The 19,046-nt window shown below is 40.7% G+C and overlaps 1 protein-coding gene across 1 annotated transcript in view; it reads left to right on the top strand.

The window, feature by feature from the left end:
* The window catches only part of LOC124158786 (serine/threonine-protein kinase tousled-like 2), a 169,969-nt gene that overhangs the window by 93,310 nt on the left and 57,613 nt on the right, over positions 1–19,046 (top strand). The window contains exon 3 of the mRNA XM_046534103.1: positions 18,589–18,677. Within this exon, the coding sequence (XP_046390059.1) occupies positions 18,589–18,677 (89 nt within the window). The remainder of the gene's footprint in view (positions 1–18,588; positions 18,678–19,046) is intronic.

Raw genomic sequence — 19,046 nt, 5'->3', positions numbered from 1 at the left:
TCTTATTTTGCATGCATGAGGAACATACTTGCGTGAAATCCCCGTCCGTCCGCCATTAGCGTTGGCGCTCTCGGTTAAATAGGGCCGCTCGCATTCGATCGCTGCCGTGAGACACAGCGACGCCTCACGGACTTCCTCGTCGGCCTGAAATAACAGCCGCACGGCTGGCGCCACCCCCCTTGCCCGGTCACACCCCGGAGACGGGCAGGATCACTGGGCGGGGCTTTTCGCCTAGGTTAGGGATGCGAGGTATGTGCTGAGAGTAGCTATCGATCGATAACCGGTTGGTTTAAAACAATCCTAACAATCGAGCGTAAAATTTTTATCGACTAGGACAGATTCGTTACCCAAAAACCGCAAATAGATTTAAGGAGGAGCAAAAAAGACTAGATGCTGTCGCAAATTAAAAGTAATGATACCATCTCATGACAGTAATTGACTTCTTTTGTTGCAAGATTTGGGTTTTTCTTTTTAATTTCTGTCGTGATTTTCTTCTTATTTTTTATTATTATGCTTTTTCGTGGATTTGCGCTTATCGCTGGGTGTATTTTTTCATATTTTTTTTCTTTCTGTTTGCCTGATAATGTAATCATAGTACAGGCTTTACATTTTAGCTTCTAATTACTTGCCATCTGGGCATTGGTCTATTTTTAAGGTGCTTTTAAATAAATGAATAAATTCGGAAAGTCTGGGTACTGATCTATTCAAATGTTTTTTTCGCAGCGAAGTTTTTCCCTTTGCGTTTGAATTGCGTGATTTGTTGAATTTACTAATAAGCGACTTCTTTAGCCTCGAAATTTTAGGAAGTATTGTCTTCTCTAGTTATTTACGCGGGCCGTCACAAAGATGCTTTTTCTGCATGGTGAAAACCTAATCTAGGCGGGATTTGAACGCACGATCTCCAGGTGGAAGGTAAGGACTATACCTCGCCGCTCTGGGGGCTTGTCTTCATTATTATAAACTTAACACGCTTAATGAGTAAATTTTTCGTAGGTAGTGGGACTATTTTTCTGTGATGAAAGAGGCTGGTTTTTAATGTTTCACTCATAGAATTCGACTAGTGTGAGGCTGCGTCCATCATTGTAGTACCCAATAATAAAGTTATCAATTATTATTACCAAAGAAAACATGAAGCCATACCATTGGGTGGAACCATCAACTTACAGCCGAGAACTGGCGCATGTTCTATGAGAAATACCAACGTCGAGCTAGCTTAAAAATACCACCCTCTAATATTATTTAGAGTGAATATTCGTATTTATTCGGGGTCAAAACCATTCTAGGGAGGGAGAACCGTTTTCTTACTTTATTATTTGTGGCTGGGTCGATTGTGTGTTACGAATTTTTTTCTGTTTACTGAACCTGTTGGGCCCGACATTTTATCGCCTCCCGAAGCTTTTTTTCCTAGCTGTTAACGGGTGTGAATAAATTTTCTCGTGTATTGCTATCGCGTCCATAAATATATTTTTAGTCTGGTCGTACTCGGGGCACCGAACTTCCAGCCTCCCTCAAGTTACTGTCAAATCTAAATTATCCTATCGTAAGCGCTACCCGGTTATAATAATGCCATTTAAATTAAAAACCAGGCTCTCGGATGCAAAATCAGGTCTCGTGGACGTACGCTCTCCACCTCTATTCCAAAAAATGTAATCCAATGCCAAATTAAGGGAAGGTTTCTTACCGAGTGGTGTAATCTTTGCGTAGGCATCTTGGAAATAGGTTTCTCTCAGTGAGGTTGTGGGAAGGGAAGCTGCAATGATAGCAGGCTCCAAATGATGGCGTCAAAATTGGAGAGAAAAAAACGATAGAAGAGAAGTGCTAGATTTACGCGTCATTTCTCAGTCGAAGATTACAAATTTATTTGCCTTTTATAAACAAATCCTCTTCCCCTCTTTAAAACCCTATTCACAGTTGGTGGTCACTAACCGTATTAGTTCACATTCAGTGAAGTCATTTCTTTCCTAATTCATTCATTCTGGACATGCAGATATTTTTTGTGTGTTCGATTTTATTACGTTTAGCTAAAATTTGTATCATGAATATAAATCATAATGTTTTTTCCTATTTATAGTTATTATACACTTGATTGGTTTTATATAAACTGATAATCATTGTGTTTTTAAATCGCTAATTGTTTTCTAATTTTAAAATTTTTAATTAATTTTTTCTAATTTTTAAATTGCTAATTGTTTAAATCGCTATTTTTTGTTTGAATGAACCCCTTCGTTCGATTTTATTATTACTTTAAGCTAAAATATCTCTTAGCATAAATATTTTTGGTTTTTCCTATTTATAGTTATTATGCATATGATTGATTATATGCAATGTGATCGACTTTATGTTTGTAAATCGATAGCCTTATTTAAAGCTTAGTTTATCTGATATTCCGGCGCTTTCAAGCTTATGTAAAAGCCAAATCGTCTTATTGTAAGTGGGAGTAAGAATGCCGGCTCTCAAGAAAGGAAACACACCTGCAGAGCAGTCGAAGGAACACTCCATATACTAATAAATATCATCCGATGCCACATGGTGGACAGGTTTCATACCGAGAAGGAGCATCTTTGCTCGGGCGTTTTAGAAGCTGTATGAAGGTGTGTGAAGCGAAGCCGCATTAATAGCATGCTCCGGCTTGCGGCCGCGAACGGGAGGTAGAAAAACGAAAGAATGAAAAGTGCATCCAGAGAGAAGGAAGCACTGTCGGCAGCCATCGACGGCATATCTCTCGTATTTGCACGTCCCTCGAGAGAGAGCTCGAAGTCGGCAGGCTCCAGACCTTTTGGCACTATCTGTCCGCCGATAATATTGATCCGGGTGAAAAATGGGCCGAAAGGCTGAGTGCAGCGCGAAGAGCAAAAAGGAGAAGTGTACCATCTCCGTCTATCTGTGCGAGCTTAACGCCCCCGAGTGAGAAATGAAAATCCAGATTGACGAGGCAGGGCCCTGAGGGGAGTCGGTAGACGGGGAAGGAAAGAAGACTCTAGCGGTGTGACGAGGTTTTCGCAGTATAATTCCATCCCTGTCGTATTGTGCTGCACAGTGCGGAGGAAAAAATCGCGAGATTTATTCCGACGGAGCGAAAGACTATCTCTTTTGGTTGGAGGAAGGTGGAAGTGATGCCCCATCTCAGGAGAATGGGTTGTCTTCTCCTCTTCGCAATGGGTGTAATACCCGCAACCTGCCATCTCCCTTGTCGGGCAGTATGTTCATGGAATTTATTAAGATACTTGTCCCGGCTTATAATGTATTTTTTTCGTCGTTTATTGCCTTCATTGGTGGAAATCCTTAGGAATAGGATATGATTCGAAAACCATACGAAGTCAAATTTATTGACGGCGTTTTTGAATCGGACGTTCTCTCTTGCTCTCTAAGTCGTAAATTGTAGATCGCTCCAATTGGATTAATTTTAGAAACAGGTTTCTTTTACCATTGGTGACAGATAAATCGCGTGCGAGGCGTCTCTATTTTTAAAGAGGCCAGTTTTTATTCCTCGTTGAAAAAGGGCGGTAGAGGGTCATTTTAAAATGGTCGAGCGATCGGTTATGAAATCTCAAAATCGGGGTATTATCTGAAAAATCTGACCATCACCTTTACTCAGATGAAATCTGTAAGAAATGGTTCTCACTTGGGCAAAGAGCGTAATATACGATGCCCATAAACGACCTCGTATTCGTTTTCGGTGGAGGCTGCGACACCTTCATCTTGCTATGTTTAATGCTAAAATATTCTGTCGGTGAAAGTAGATTTACTTGGAGCATTTTGCGGACTCCCCTTGCTAGTCCCACTCCAAAACTTCCCTCTTCATTGCGCAAGCATGCCTATTCCCTGTCATTTTGTCTATAATCCTGTTCTATTCCTCCCCATTCAGTGTCTACCTGAAATTCTTCCCTCTAACGCAGTTTTAAGTTTCGCCTCTCCTCTCGGCCTGCGCCCCTTACAAAATCTCATGTCTTTTCCAGATTGCCTGTACTAATCCGCCATGCCTATCACTTCTGTGTTCTAGTTCCTCTTTGTCCATCTCATCTTCTCCATTTATCTCCGTACCAAAAAATCGAACGCCTTCAGTTATATATCCTAAGCAGCCACGTTTCCCTCCACTGTAGTGCTACACTTGCGATCACACTCTACTCTAGCATTGCATTAGCTCTCTCACATAATGATCCTTTAATTACTTTCCTCATATATTTCTCTTCCTAATATCATTACTGATGTACCATTTTTCTTGCATGGGGCCGCCCTAATAGTTGAATTACTTTATCTGCTCCACTTTATGAACACACAATTTTATCTTGAGCCTCACATTTTTTCCTCGCGATGCTTAACAAAAGTGCCTACCTTTGTCCTTCTTGTGATCGATCTTCATGTTATATCGTTCCCGCTGTTTACCCAGCAAATCAACCAGTTGCTGCAAGCTTGGATAATCTACGTCTGATCATCCACGTCATTAAGAAGGTAAGACGAGGGAGGGGAAGGTAGAAAACAAGAGCTCATGGATGGAATGAAAAATGATGTATTTTATTCATTAACTATTTATTTATTGCCACAACACCGAAAAAATCGCCATTTGGCCTTTTCGTTTAACAATTATACGTACACTTAAATCCCTACCCTGGAAAGAGGTAACATACCCAGGTGGGACTCGAACCCACGACCTACGGCATGACAGGCGAGGGCTATACTCAGCCGCCACCGAGGCCGACGAAATAGACCATATGCCGGACTGAAGAAAAAATTAAATTACCTCAGCACTTGAGAGACTGATCTAGCCATTATAACCATTTTGTAAAACTTCGTTTCGTGGATGACCACGTAATTTAATTTCTTTATATAATGAAAGTTAAATACTCTTTCATATGTATTGATTAGCGGAATCGATAATGTATCTCAGATTAATCCGCTTGGAATGATTTGATATGGATGAAAACATTTCATGGAAATTATTTATTTATTTTACCTTCATTATCGCATAGATCATATTTCTGAATCTACATTGAATAAGCTATTAAATACAGCGCACCTTTTGCTGGGCAGTGAAAGGAAAGTCGTATGGGGACACTGAGGCGTCCACCGGCGACGGCGGCGGCGCCTGACGGGATTAGTGGGAAGCAGTCGGTGGTGACCCCTAGGGGAGGGTAAAGGGCGTCCGGCCCAATCTGTGATGCCCGCCCGCTGCACCGCCATTGATCCGCTCGAATCCACGGCGGAAAATCCGACCGAATATTCTCTGTGTGTGTCCGCATTGTAAGAATCAAGGGCCTCCCCCGACTGAAGTGGGGATTCCCGGGTTTCGATTTTTAAGGGCACGAAAGACGACCTCAACCCGCGACACCCTCGTGGCGTACAGCCGGTCGAATAGTCAGATTTCTCCAGGTTTCATTTTTAGGAAAGATCTCTACTCGTGACCAGATCTTTGTTCCGAATTCAAATCATTGCTTCCTGGAATTATAATATTTATGAGTGACTTCGAATTCTTATGCCTTTCTTTATGTTTAATGGACATATGATTGCATTTTCATCTAATCATCGAAAATCGCTATCTTCTTGTTTTTTTTCTATATTTATAGCTTTTTAATACATCATAACGAACTTAGGTCATATTATTTTTCTTCCAAAAAGGTCTTCAATCATTAACTGGTGGAAGGAAATATAGTGTATCAATGGAGTTGCGAATACCATTATGACAGTCAATGCTATTATGAACGTACAAAGGAAATTACCTAGTAGTAATTTTCTGAGTTTATATCCAACGACCCTATATAAATTTAAGTTGTAAAACAAATCGTTTTCTTAAACGTCGGCGAATACGACTGCAACAACCTGGTGTAGAGCCCGAGAGGTATAGTAGAATATTATTCATCAGGAAGATCTAAAATCGTTCATTAAATTTGAGTTACCTATTTATTTGTTATTTACAAAATACACTCCATGTGGTTTTCATATAGAATATACCTATTTATCGAAAATATGATGCCTGATTAGGATCGTCATTGGTTGTTCTGAATTCAAACGATTGACTCCTGGGACGTTGTTTGTATTTGAGTACCTTCAAATTCTCATAGCATTCTTTCTATTGAATGGAAAACTGAATGCATTTTTATTTAATAATTGAAAATCACTTTCCTTTTGTATTTTATAGTTTTCGCATTTTATTTACTTCATAATTGCCGGCCGGCCGGCCTCGGTGGCGGCGGGGTAACGTTCTCGCCTGCCAAACAAGAGGTCGCGGGTTCGAGTCCCGCCTGGGTAGGTTTCCCCGGTCCAGGGCATGGTCGTCTGTGTACGTTTACTTGTTACATTTGTTGAACACCCCGGTGTAAAATGGCCAATAAGAGCTGTATCCGGTGGTTTGAGAATAAAATAAAATAAATAAAAATAAATAAATAATTCCCTCTGATAGTATAATTTTTCAACTTTATTCTTAGGCGTTTCAAATGTTTTAGATACCTGATTTTTCTTAATGAATACATATTCATCTCTGTGTCCATGAAATTATCAATTTTTTTATACATATGTATAGTTGTCATTGGGTTGAGATTCTTAGTATGCTATTTGCGTAAAGTATTATTCCGCAAGTGTGGAATCGATTGCGCTCTTAATGTTAGTCGCGAGCAATTAAAACGTTCCGCGGTTATAATCCTTGTGGAGCATCGTGTAGGATTGGCGTAGAAAGTAGAGCATTTCATATCTATATATATTTATGACTTAACTGCGTCAATTTAGAGCAGAAAGTGTCCCTGAGAAATTCCATCGATGTGGTCAGAGAGCCTTTCGGCTTATTCATTTAGCGTGTGCTGTCGAAGCTAATGAAGTGCATAGCCAAGCATGCATTTCTACAATACAACTTTTTCTGTTGTTGCTCACGAGATACGTCTAATTGCGGAAGCTCTGTTCAGAAACTTCGTGGACATTCATATTTTGTGCAGTTAATGTATGCTCCTACTTCCGATATGAATTAAGTAAAAAATATAGTTGGAGTTTTTACTGTCTGACCCTCGTGGTGGTGGTGCTAACCTTAATTGTATTGTGCTCAATAACTTTCATTTTCGTATTCTGATTCAATTGATACAAATTCTAGTGATTTCAGAAGCCCAAAGGAGTGACCTTATTGCAAGTGCTTGCTTGCAAATGCTAGTTGATACATGTCAATGCGACTCTCACGGGATGCCTGGAATGTGTCCATAAAATGCCTGTTCAAATTCGTCCAACTCCTTTGCAAACGTTACCATTCTCACTGCTTCCAACGCTGCTTGTATTCCGGGTGTTTTGATCAGTGTGGTTGTAATGAAAGCACCGCCTAAATTTCACGTATTTCCTTATTTTTATAGCGCATTTCTCCATCCGTTTCTGTGTCTCTTCTAGTCCTCAGATTTTTCCTTTTTAAGCATGGGTTCCTGCTTTTATTCTTCTACGTTTCCCACACATCGTGCTTATTTTTTGTTCCCGCATGCAGTGACGTATGCAATCCCCACACCGTCTGCACGATCCTCCTCTGGCCAGCTTCCCTCCATTTTCCTCCATCACAAAGCGTGTAATACAAAAAAATTAAGGTTATATTTAAAAAAAGGTCATTCTTTCGTGGACCTCCTTGGCTTATGCCTTCATGGATTGTCGTGCATTGGGGAAGGATATGCCGCATTAATGTATTCGCACTTGACACGTGCTTATAATTCATGTCACGAAATTGGGTCATTTTTTTCGCAAACCGGTGTTGAAAATTTTAATTAATATCCTGTAGTGACGCCATAGAAAGCGTTGATGCTGAGTAGCTGGGCGTTGGATTTTGATCGGAGGTTCCCGGGTTCAAACCCTTCAAAGAAACCTACCCGAAGGGCGAGATGGCCAGAGGAAAGGACTTTTTCCTATACCCTTAATTTGTGGCATTACGCGTTTGCAGCTTACATGATTCGTTGTTTCGGGAGTGACTTCATGGAATCGACTGAACATAATGAAATGTAAAAACTTAGTAATTCCGTATGAATGTAATGCTGTACCACCTAGCTTACCAAATAAATTCCAAAAACCCGCCGGTCTGAAAGGTCTTAACCCATTCTTCAGACCGTTGGGTTTTTGGTATTATTGAAATAATTTGTGTTTGACAATTTATTCTCTGTCTTCGATGCAAATTTCGCAGATAGTGACGTGCCTAAGTCGTACATTATTAAATTTCTGTGGAAATACCAGGTTTTTACGATTCGTATTCTTGTAGCTTAGTCTTAGTTGTGCCTTACCTTAACCTATCGCAACCAACCTTCGGATTGAATTACTGAGTAACGCTGAAGGTGACAGATTTATGGATATAGGAATAACGATTATCTGTCTATTTCTTCTTCCCATTATATAACAAGCCATTCCAGAGATTTTATTCATTTTGCAGGTATTTTGTTGATTTGGGGGTAAATATATGTTACGCCTTTACCTTATGCATTTAGGATATGTATTGTGCATGGTAGGACTGTATTCTGGCATTAACGAATCAATTTCCCGGTGCATTTTTTCGCTCCCGACGCTTTTCAATACGAGCTGGTCTCCGGGGCTGGATTTTGAACTTGCCCCAAAATAACTGTTCCGTTCGTGACCACGCCAGGCTTCGCGATGATCCCTTTACATCTCCCCGGACGATGTAATGGCCGGTGATGATACAGCCGTCCGTCCCACGCCCCAGGCCGCGAGATCAAAATCTCCGCTCCCAGCCAGTCTCTTGTTTCGCCGTTCTGCTAAGAGGTCGCGCCACGCAATCATTCGCCCTGTTGACTCTTTCCCGAGGTGGGATCCGCGGATGAAATTTCAGCGGTTGGCCAAACTGGCGCGTGGAATTTGTCGGGCGAATGCACTCGCTGCCAACCTAATCGCCGTGGAGATATTTTTTTTTCGAATCGCCCTCGACGTCTCCTGTTGCCGTGTCAGTGCTGTTTCAGTACAAACGGACGTTGGGAAAAGTCGAGGGTGGGGGCAAGTTCGGGTTGTTTCGCCTTTCTTCGTATTCTGTCCATGTTTAGCAATCGGGCAAGTGGAATTGAGTAACGCCTTGGTTGCCGTTCGAATCCGAACCAGATCAAATCGGGAAGTGAAAACCTTTTGAAATGGTTGATGATGCGGTGAGACTGGGTCGTATGCACATCGTATCTAAAAATATCGTGGTGAATCCTGTGTAGTACGTTTCGTTCTTATTGAGGTGCATAAAGGTGCAATCAAGGCTGTCACTACCACCGCAGAAGCTCAAGGTGCTTCATCGTAATTTTCGAGATGAGAGTCACTTTAGGAAGAGGAAACTAATTTGCTTATAAGGGCAGCTAAATTCATCTTTGACGACAGTGTGTGGAAACTAGCATCTGCAAATTTTAATAGAATAATTTTCTTGTCATTTGTTCTATTAAGATGTTTGGTAGGGGGTTTTATTTGTTGGTATTTGAAAGGTTGCAAGAAAATGAAAATGGGCAGATAGGCCGTTCAGGATAAAGGTACCTAATTTCTAGCCGAATAAGTGTGCGTGTCTGCTCCTGTTTTGATCGTGCGTTTACGCGTTTATTCTTCACGTATTCATTCAACCACAGATTTCATTTGTTATTTCGATTTTCTCCTCCTAAATATGGTATGACTGGAGCAGTTTTTGGTCGAATACTGTGTGAACCGTTGCTTCCTTTTCGCTGGTTAAGTCTTATTTTTTTCGTCGTTGAATTACTCGATTAGTAGAATCCAATCATGGCGGTAAGCTATCAATTTTGTTTCGTAGAGGCATAATTAGACCCGGATTTTGGCCAAACCTCCCTATCTCCGCGACGGTGCTTGGAAAATGATATGATAATCTCTTGACCCAAGGCCAGGCAGTTTGTTGAGCGTTAGAATTGATGTGAAACGTAGTCGAGTATCTTGCGGATGTCTTTGTCGACATAATAGTTGACCCATCGTCTGTCGTTGCTTGTCAGGAAGAGTGACAGCCATTGAAATCGAATTGAAGAATCATTCATCGCTGAACTTGTCGAGTGGGAAGGTGACGAACTGTTTGTATGTCGCAAAATTTTGAGTTCCTGATCTTTATTTTACCGATAAGTACTAATTTTATCTTCAGGTTTAACTTTTATACAGTTCTAAATGTATTTTCGGAAACCTTGTATTGATTTAAATATTGAGTGAAGTTCGCTAAATTTTTCCGTATCCTTATCGGAGAATTGTGGTGGCGCATTCGTTGTAACATTCCCTAAAAAACTGTGAATACAGGTGTACATATATAGATACATTGAAATGCAGGAAATATGAACGTTTCGTCTTAGCATTATAAGTCGAAGTGGGAGTAAAGTATTCTTGAATTAGGTTAAAGGAAAGCACCAGTGACAGAGCTTAGTTTTTTTTAATTTCTCTTAATACTCGATGCCAAACACTTTTTATCTGGCCAAAATAATAATTTTGCCTTGCCAAAACTTATCTACATCGGTGGGGAGTTGTTGCGGAGGCCACGAGATGGCAACAAAATCGAAGCACGCATTAAAGTAATGAGTTATTAAAGGGGTTATGATGACGTTGGATGTGATTTATGCACGCGCTTGCATTTGCAGCCGGATAACAAAATGGATTATTCAGCGTTTGAGCGGGCAGCGGCAAGTCGTGACTCCCATGAGTCCTGTCGATACGTATCCGAGCACGATGTGGCATGCCAAATGAACATTGGCTTCATCTTCTCAGTCGAGACTCAAACTGAGTATCGCGCTATAGCCATCGTTATAAAATATTTGATTGTGTTGAAAATGAAATATTACTGTTCCATCCTTGCATCAGGTGATTTACCTATATCTTCAATTACTAGTGCTAATAAAATTTATCACTTAAAACTACCCGTTGCTATGTTATAGATTTTAGCGAAATAAATACCTGATTTTGTAGAATTAACCTCCTTTCCTATTGCATGGTAGAATTTTTTAACAGCATATTTTTGAATGCATTCATAAATGTTGTCGTTTGGTCAAATTTTTTTCTTGTTCTGCGATGGTCGACGGTAGGCTGAATTCCTCCGTTGCAAATGTTGAAGGTTCGAGACTCACCTGAGGCACCCCTGCTTTTGTCATTAGTACTTGATTTTCCGTTGCTGGAAGTTGGAAAACTTTTGGAGTTCTAGGCCTAGTGAGCCCCTGCTGCTGGAAACTTATCAGTGGTTTGAAGTAAAAACTACGATATTTATTCCGGGATCAATAATCGGTGTAGTGTGGCTACTGTTTGCAATTCACGCATTGAGAACTCGATAAATGAACAGAACAAAACAACACCTCCCCTGCGGAATTAAAACTTATTTTACCATTGTATTTTATCAAGTCATTCTCAAGTTTTTGGACTCCTGCTCTATCTATATCTCTGACTCGGTCGATTCCTTTACCCGTGGCATTGTGCTATTCGAGATAGATATATTTCAGAGTCGCCGCATGTAATCGGTGTGATGTGGCTATTGTTCTCAACGGAAACTCACGGCCAGAACCGCTGAAGACTGATAGAACCAACCAACATCTCCGCAAAGGAAATGGCCAAATGGATTTCGCTAAGTCTCTTATCAAGCCATGCTCAAGTTTTCGGGCTGATACCCTAAATCTCGAAGTGGTATTGATTCCTTTACCCGTTGTCTTTTTACTTCGGAATTGATGTTTTTCAGCGTCGTCGCATCTCCACGACCTACATATATCACATGTCCTCTTTTCACTTTCCTGGATGCCTCATGAAGGGTGCAGGGGTGTATTTTCTAAGATGAACGGAATCAATAATAAATCGCTACAGTTTGGCTATTGTAGACGAAGCACACAGCAAGAATATGGCAAATTGAGAGAACACAAAAAAATCAACGAAAAAAAACAGCTTAATTTTACATAGCATTTTATTAAACTGTGCTCGAATATTCCGACTGCTACTGCTTGCCTCGAACTTACATCGATTCTATACCCGTGGCCTTTAATATTTGAGATCGATATCTTTAAACGTCGCCGCATTTAATCATTGCATTGTGGACAAGACTCACGTGGAGAACCCGGGTAATGGAAAGAAATATCCAACATCTGCTCTGCGGAAATAACTTATTATACCATGTCTTTTATCAGACTAAACTAAAGTTTTGGGACTGATACCCTAAAACTCCAATCGTATCGATTCCTTTAACCGTTGCCTTTTTACTTCGGAATCGATGTGTATGAGCGTCGTCGCATCCCCGCGGCCTATATATCTCACGAGGGCCCTCTCTCTTCACTTTCGTGGACGTCCGCGGTTGTGTGTGTGGGGGCGGCTGCCTTGGTCGGCGCCACGTGAGAGAGTAGGGTTGGATGCAAGGGGGTGGGGGTGCGGGGGCGTATTTTCTAAGACGAACGGAATCAATAATCGGTGTAGTGTGGGTGGGTTTGGGGGAGGGGGGCGGGGGAGAGTTGTCGACTTTGGCGCCCGTGTGATGGGGCCGAGAGAGTGAAGAGGGAGGGTGGAGGGGGTGGTGTGCAGCGGGCGGACCCCCTGACACTCCCCCTGCCACCCCACACACCCCTTTACCACCCCGGACCACCTACCCTTTTGCCAGCCATGGCTACGGTGGCTTTAGCCTCGATATCCCTTATGTTAAGTCGTCCTCTCAGGCCAAACGACACTGCGATATTCAAATGAGCCGTGCGAAATTCCTGGTGCGGTGTTATTTTTAGCGTCGTTGAATTTCCTAGCGAGAGTTATGCACGGAAGGACTTATTAAGTATTATTGTTTTTCTACCTGGTAGGTATTTAAATATCAGGTGAAAAATTCGTATTTCTCAAAACAATTTATTCAAATGGAAAGGTCAATTTCATGTATTCAAAAATATCTCTGCCTTTTACTGCCAGAACACAAGTTATAGTGTTGGAAGGCTTCCGTCTAATATTTCGAGTAATTTTCGGCGCAAATGTTTTAATGCAATTGCTTGCAGGTTAATATTTTAGTGCTCTACATCCATTTGACATACAATTAAGGGAAAATGCTAGTAACATTATGCATATAGTTTATTTCCTTAAATCCTTCGATTTCATGCATTTTAGTGCATTCATGCACGTTTAGGAGTATGTGATATTAAATGTGTATCTAGATTTCTACGACGTAACATTCGTCTAGTACGATCGCTCACTTTTCGAGGATCTTGGAGATGATGTAGCTTAGATTCTCGGATATCGAATACCGCCACCTCTGCCCTACTTATCATCTCCGAGTACATGAATGCAGCGCTTGATAGTGGCAGTAGGAATCAGAAGCTGAGGTCAATGCAACGCAACTTCAAAATTGTTATAAGAAATAGAAAAGTTAACAAATGATTTGCTTATGCATAGATTTGACACTTGATATATCTTGAAACTCTTCGGTTGTGAGAATGCAATCCAAATTAAATTTCCAGTCGAAATAAATGGCATAAAATCAAATGCAATTGTCGTAGTTAATCAATCGCCCATCACTTGATCTCGGAATTAGGTATTCCAATCTTGGTCGCGTGCGTAGAAGCCGAAGATCGATTTTGTTTATATAAAATCTGAGATTGCATAATATCCCAATCAGTCTCTTGATATTGTACGAACTCCGTGTCTTAGTTTTGATGGCTGCGATGCAATTTCTCCACCCTTCGATATATCGCGAAGTGCGACGCTTCCTTTCGACCTCGCACTGCCTATGTCCCATTGTGCGGCAGGTATCGCAATCGATGGATCGCAATATCTCGCGGACCAGCGCCTCCGACCACAGCCCCTCCGCGCCCCTCGCAGCACGCCGTCACCACTTCGCCGTTCCGCGCCCTCCCCGCATGCCCTTCGCCCCGAATGGGGACGGGGGCAGGTACCGAGGCAAGGATCTATCCGGAAGCTAGCCGCGTGCTCTCAGCATTCATATTACTCCCGTGCACTATATCGACCGTATTCGGCTGGGCCCACGCCTTGGTCCTCCACGGTCCTATCATCTGCCGGGAGAGTTCATTTCACTCGGAGTGGTTTTGCGAATGATAAATCCCGAGGAAGAAGCCAGATAGCCGGGGTATGAGAGTTGTGAGACTATGGCGCATATTAAATCGATTCCTTTGGAAACTTAACGAAAAATACTGGAAAAATTAATCGGTCACATTAGGAGACATTGATCTCCGATGCAAAAAATCATTGAACAACAATTGGAAGAGAAGAACGGCGAAGGAAGGCTAGGATGGGATGATGGATGTAAAACGGAAGAATTTTGTGAGTGGTAAAATATTAGCCGATTGGTGAACTAGGTGGAGAGCGTCAGAATAATCTTTTTACTGTCGACTATTGATGATGATGAAAACCTGAGAAGATGATTAAGTCATCCTAACCGACCACCTCATGGGACATGGTGGTTTGATGATGACCGTCCGATGCGGGCCAGTCGACGAATGGAAGAGAATTTCTCGAGTTCGAAGGCCATGTATGAGAATATGTAGATCAGCTGATTAAGGAGGTGAAGTTAAATAAATCAACTTTAATAGATTAGCCCATCCAATCGTGTCTAGGCAATTCAAGATTAATTGACTTATGGTAATGATTTTTATCGCCGTCATTCTTATTTTTGAATGTTTATTGTTTTACTCCTTTGTTATAAATCTTTATTTTTCAGATGTAAATTCATTCTTTAGAATGACCTTTACAATTATAGTGTCTCTTTTCCGTAAAGAGTTAAGGGAATAGTGGTCGTCAGTCGGAAGTAAATAGTATTTTTCTTCCTGCATTTTCGTACAATTTTTCGTCCGTCAACGGGCAATACATCAATTCTAATATCCCTTAACCTGTAGGATATATGTAATGCTAAATAAATTGAATCGAAACTTATTTCAGTTGGGCCTGTGATAGTTCTTCGTCTTCCGCGGAAACTGAGGATCTATCGTCAACTGGAAAGTTCATAATGGCTGGGCTATTCGCGGTTCTCAAACTCGAAATTTATGAATATATTATTTTCCCCTGCGATCCTTTAACTCCTTTGCAGTTTTTTCCTCCCTTGTTCCAATTTTCGTTTTCTACTTGACCTTGTCCTTCGTTCTCCACTGTGGTATTTCCCATCATCATCCGGAGTTATTAAGGGTTTCACATATTTTAGGGTTGGGAAATTAGGCGCTGTTTCCTGCCTGTGAAATTTTTTTTTGTTATATTTTGAAATCTCGTAACCTATGCTGACGGCTTTCAGTGGCGCTTGAGATATTTCTTTTAATAACTCTTTCGCCATCATCATTCGGGCGAGTTCATTGCAGCCGCAGTGACATTCGTGAGTCGGATGGTTTCAGAATGAGATTTTCTCGCTCTTCTTTTCCTTTTCGGTTGCATTATTTTCTCTCCCACGTCTTATATCGACCGCTTTCGGTTGGGCCTATCCTGCAGTAGTCCTCCACGAGGCCTTTAGCCGCCATCATCCGGGAGAGTTCATTTCGTCCTGTGTGGTATCCGTGGAATTCGTTGTAAGTCGGAAGTTTTAAGAATGATATTTTTTCCTCTCCGCGCTATTTTCTCTTTTTTTGTTGGCTCCCTCTCCTGCGATGCACTTAGGGGTGTGCGTCAAGAGATCAATAGCGGAACTGCGTTGCCAGTGCTCTCGACTTGAAAAGATGAAAACGCTCCCCGGGGGGGGACGGGGGTTGGCCGTCGAGTGCATGTGCGCCTCTTACTTAACGTCGGCGCGCAACCAGCGTCTATGTTCATCGGGGCCACCTCAGAATATGGCGACCGTGCGCTTCTTTCCTCCCTCCATCGAAATGCACTGGAACTGCTGTTTGCTCCACTGTGCATTCCGTAGCACTGTTCTCATCCCTCTGTTCTTGAGCTAGGATTCACATCTTTATACCCAGGGTAGGCAACCTTATCTTTGCAGGCCGATGGTTCCTATCGAAATGTCCTGTGGGATGAAAATATTTGTAATTTTACCGTATATTTTTGATGGATGGAAAAGTGCATCCACCTTTTATTTCAGTATGTCGAACTTCCACTACATCACGCTTGAATCGGTTGAATTTATGTATACGATTCTCCCTCTAAATTTAACATTTTATGAATGTGGGTGTGAAAATAGATAGTCTTTTGCTGTAAATGAGGGTATTTATATATTTCAACCCTTGTGCACGTATATTGCGGTATCGCTACTTTGCCGTGAAAAACTGTAAATTAATAGGCAATGAAATTTTCAGCCGTTTAAGCTGTTTAACTTTGTCTTCAAGAGAATTCATAATAAATTTATTGAGGAATGTAAGATATTTTGAAGCTGTCACGCAACGCCAACTAATATTTCGAAGCTCAGAAGGAATGATTAATTTTCATCAAGCGTCTCTGCCAATAGAGATCAGCATTTAATCATACTTTCCTAACTTGGCGTTCCCCTTCGAGGTAGTTTTTATGCTATTTGTTTGAAAAGGAGGATAATTGCCACGGTTTAAAAATATATTTTATTTGTTGCGTAGCTTTTATCTCTTTTCGGTGATATGTATTATAAGATGAAGTGAATTAGGAACTGCTTAACTGTCTCCGATTACGTGCTTTATTATGCTCGTTGATAAGATTAGTGTGATGATATTTGCTCTGTATTCCTCGTGAAATATTCCTGTTAGTAAAAGTAACGTGAAAAAGTTATTCGGTGGGATGATTTGACTCGTGGTCTTGGGCCCAAGTGTCTTTCTGAACTACATACCTAACTTACTAGGAATTAATTGAGTAATCGATGATATTAAATGTTGCCTAGGATTATTGATTCAATTTCCTGTGTATTTTATCGTTGAATATTCTGTAATCCTGTGCTGTGACGAGTATGGTATCACATAATGTATTCCTTTTGGTTCCATATCGCTTGTGCTGCTAACTGATAATGGCATATTTGCTACACCTCACCGGGTACTACGTTGACTAAATCCATTATCTACGTTCGAAGAGAGAGATTATTGGCAGTTACCGTCAGATTCGTAGCCTTAGGTCCGCTAGAAAGAACAGGGAAAGTGAGAGATAAGGGATCAATTGATTGGAACGAGTAACTTCTTCTAAGCTTCCAACTTAATCAGTACCTAGCTGCGAAATGACGACTGTGTGAAAGAGACCAAGTAAATGGTAATCTTGAAAGCCTTGTTTCATCCAATTCCAATGAATTTTCTGCGATTTATTTCTCTCCGTTCTGGATAAAACATCCCAGGCGTGTGGTCGTCAGTACTTCTTTCGGAAAATAAAATGTTATCACTTTCTTTGACATCACGGTTAAGTTTTATGGCGTATAGCTTTGGTGTCCCTGGTTTTTTAGACTCCGGTATGTGTTGGAAGTTCTGCAAACTCTTCGAAGTATTTAATGATATATTTTTTACTGGTCAAAGACTATTTCTACGGTAGGAGAGTTTTCTCTACACCTGTGAACAGTTGGTGAGAAAATGAACTTCACGAAGTTGTTTCTCGACCCCCTTGTTTCGCCAAGTAATCGCGTAAAGATATTACTTGATGAAAGTCTTTGTTCGTGTGAATCTTGAAGCCATTCCTGTTTGGAATCAAATTTAGCCTTTTTTGTCTCGCGAACAATGTCTCCGAACCGGAAATGAGCCTAAAATTCTTGCCGTTTATATTTGTATCAAAATTATCTTTAGGGAATAAAATAGAGATGCACTGCGTGACCGAAGAATTTAGACTGAAGGAAACTTTAAGAATGATCGTCTCTTTCTCGGAAGTGTCGTCATCGGGTGATAAGAGGTGCTAGAGTGATATGGAGCGGAGAATTTCAAACAAGGAAAACAGTGTCCTGGTAGAAAACTCCATTGGCACCCATCAACCTGGGCTTCATAATGTCTTCTGAATTACCACTTTTCAAAAACGTGTTATAAGTAGCCATTTTAAATTTTTCTTGATTTTATTGTTATTGAGTGATAGAATTTTGTTTGAACTTTGTGCCTTAATTGGATCTTATGATATAGGAATCCCAATAAAAGTTTGGGTATTTAAGGAGCTGAAAATAATATGAATGGAAATAAACCATTATTAACTTATCATTGCTGGTTTTGTCGCGACTTGAATCTTCTACGAGTGCCTTAATGTTTCGTCATTGACCCATATAGTGTATGCGATAACGAAACTTCTAGTTGGCAGGGAATTTGTGTTTCAGATTTTCTTACTATGCAGTTGTATGAGACATTACTATGGAATATTCCGTCAATAACACCGCTGTCGTTAAAGTTAAAAGCCCCTTTCATTGAGTCGTACTTCCTTTGGTGTTCTTGCACATAGCGGGTAGCTGGAAAATAAACCGATTACCATCTTGCGTTTCCTTGAATTATTGGTTTCAAGTCTCGACAAGTTATCCATCGTTTTCGCAGTTTGAATTCTGTTTTATACCTTCCCTGTTTATTATTTCTGATGGACCACTGTCTTCCCTATAGTGAGCCCCTATCATTCTTCTTCAGTCATTTGTTTGCGCGTACCTCCTTTGAATTCTCGCGTTTTAAATTTTTACCTGCCTTCATTGAGGGTTCAAAATAATCGTCGATGGTTCCATGCGCCAGTTATATCTTACTTTTCATTTACTGTACGTCGGTATTCTTACATTTAATTTCAAAAGAAAAAATAATATTTCTCTATTCTTCGTACTAACCTTGCAATTATTTGTCTTTACAGGAGCAGTCGCTGGAATCAAAATGGAGAACTTCCAAACTCTCGACCCTCGCAAACAGGAATTGCTGGAGGCGAGATTCCTGGGCGGTAGGGTGAGTGTCTTTTGCAGTTAACGATTTTAAATATATTTATATTCAATACATATTCCCATGCTAAAAAAAATTCCACCCAATAATTGAGTTAACTATCTGCCTTCAATTTGCCAGACTACATGGTTTAGGGATGTCGTCATGATAATCTCAAATGATATCTTGAATGAACTCTTTGCTTCTAAATATCAAGTAATAGTTTGATATTTAGTCTTATTAGTCTTGAACCTTTACTTTCAATGTCCAATTGACTTTTTCTTAACGACTTATCATTTGTTTCACAATTTTAGGTATAGTAAAGTTGAAATTTTTAATACTGGTATCCTCGAGTTTATAGGTCGAACGTCCTTTTTTTCGTTTTTTTTTTATATT

This window comes from Ischnura elegans, chromosome 5 (genome assembly GCF_921293095.1).
Source record: "Ischnura elegans chromosome 5, ioIscEleg1.1, whole genome shotgun sequence".
NCBI lineage: Eukaryota > Metazoa > Arthropoda > Insecta > Odonata > Coenagrionidae > Ischnura > Ischnura elegans.
The sequence above is the reverse complement of the archived record's forward strand: the minus strand, read 5'-3'. Positions and strand labels throughout refer to the sequence as shown.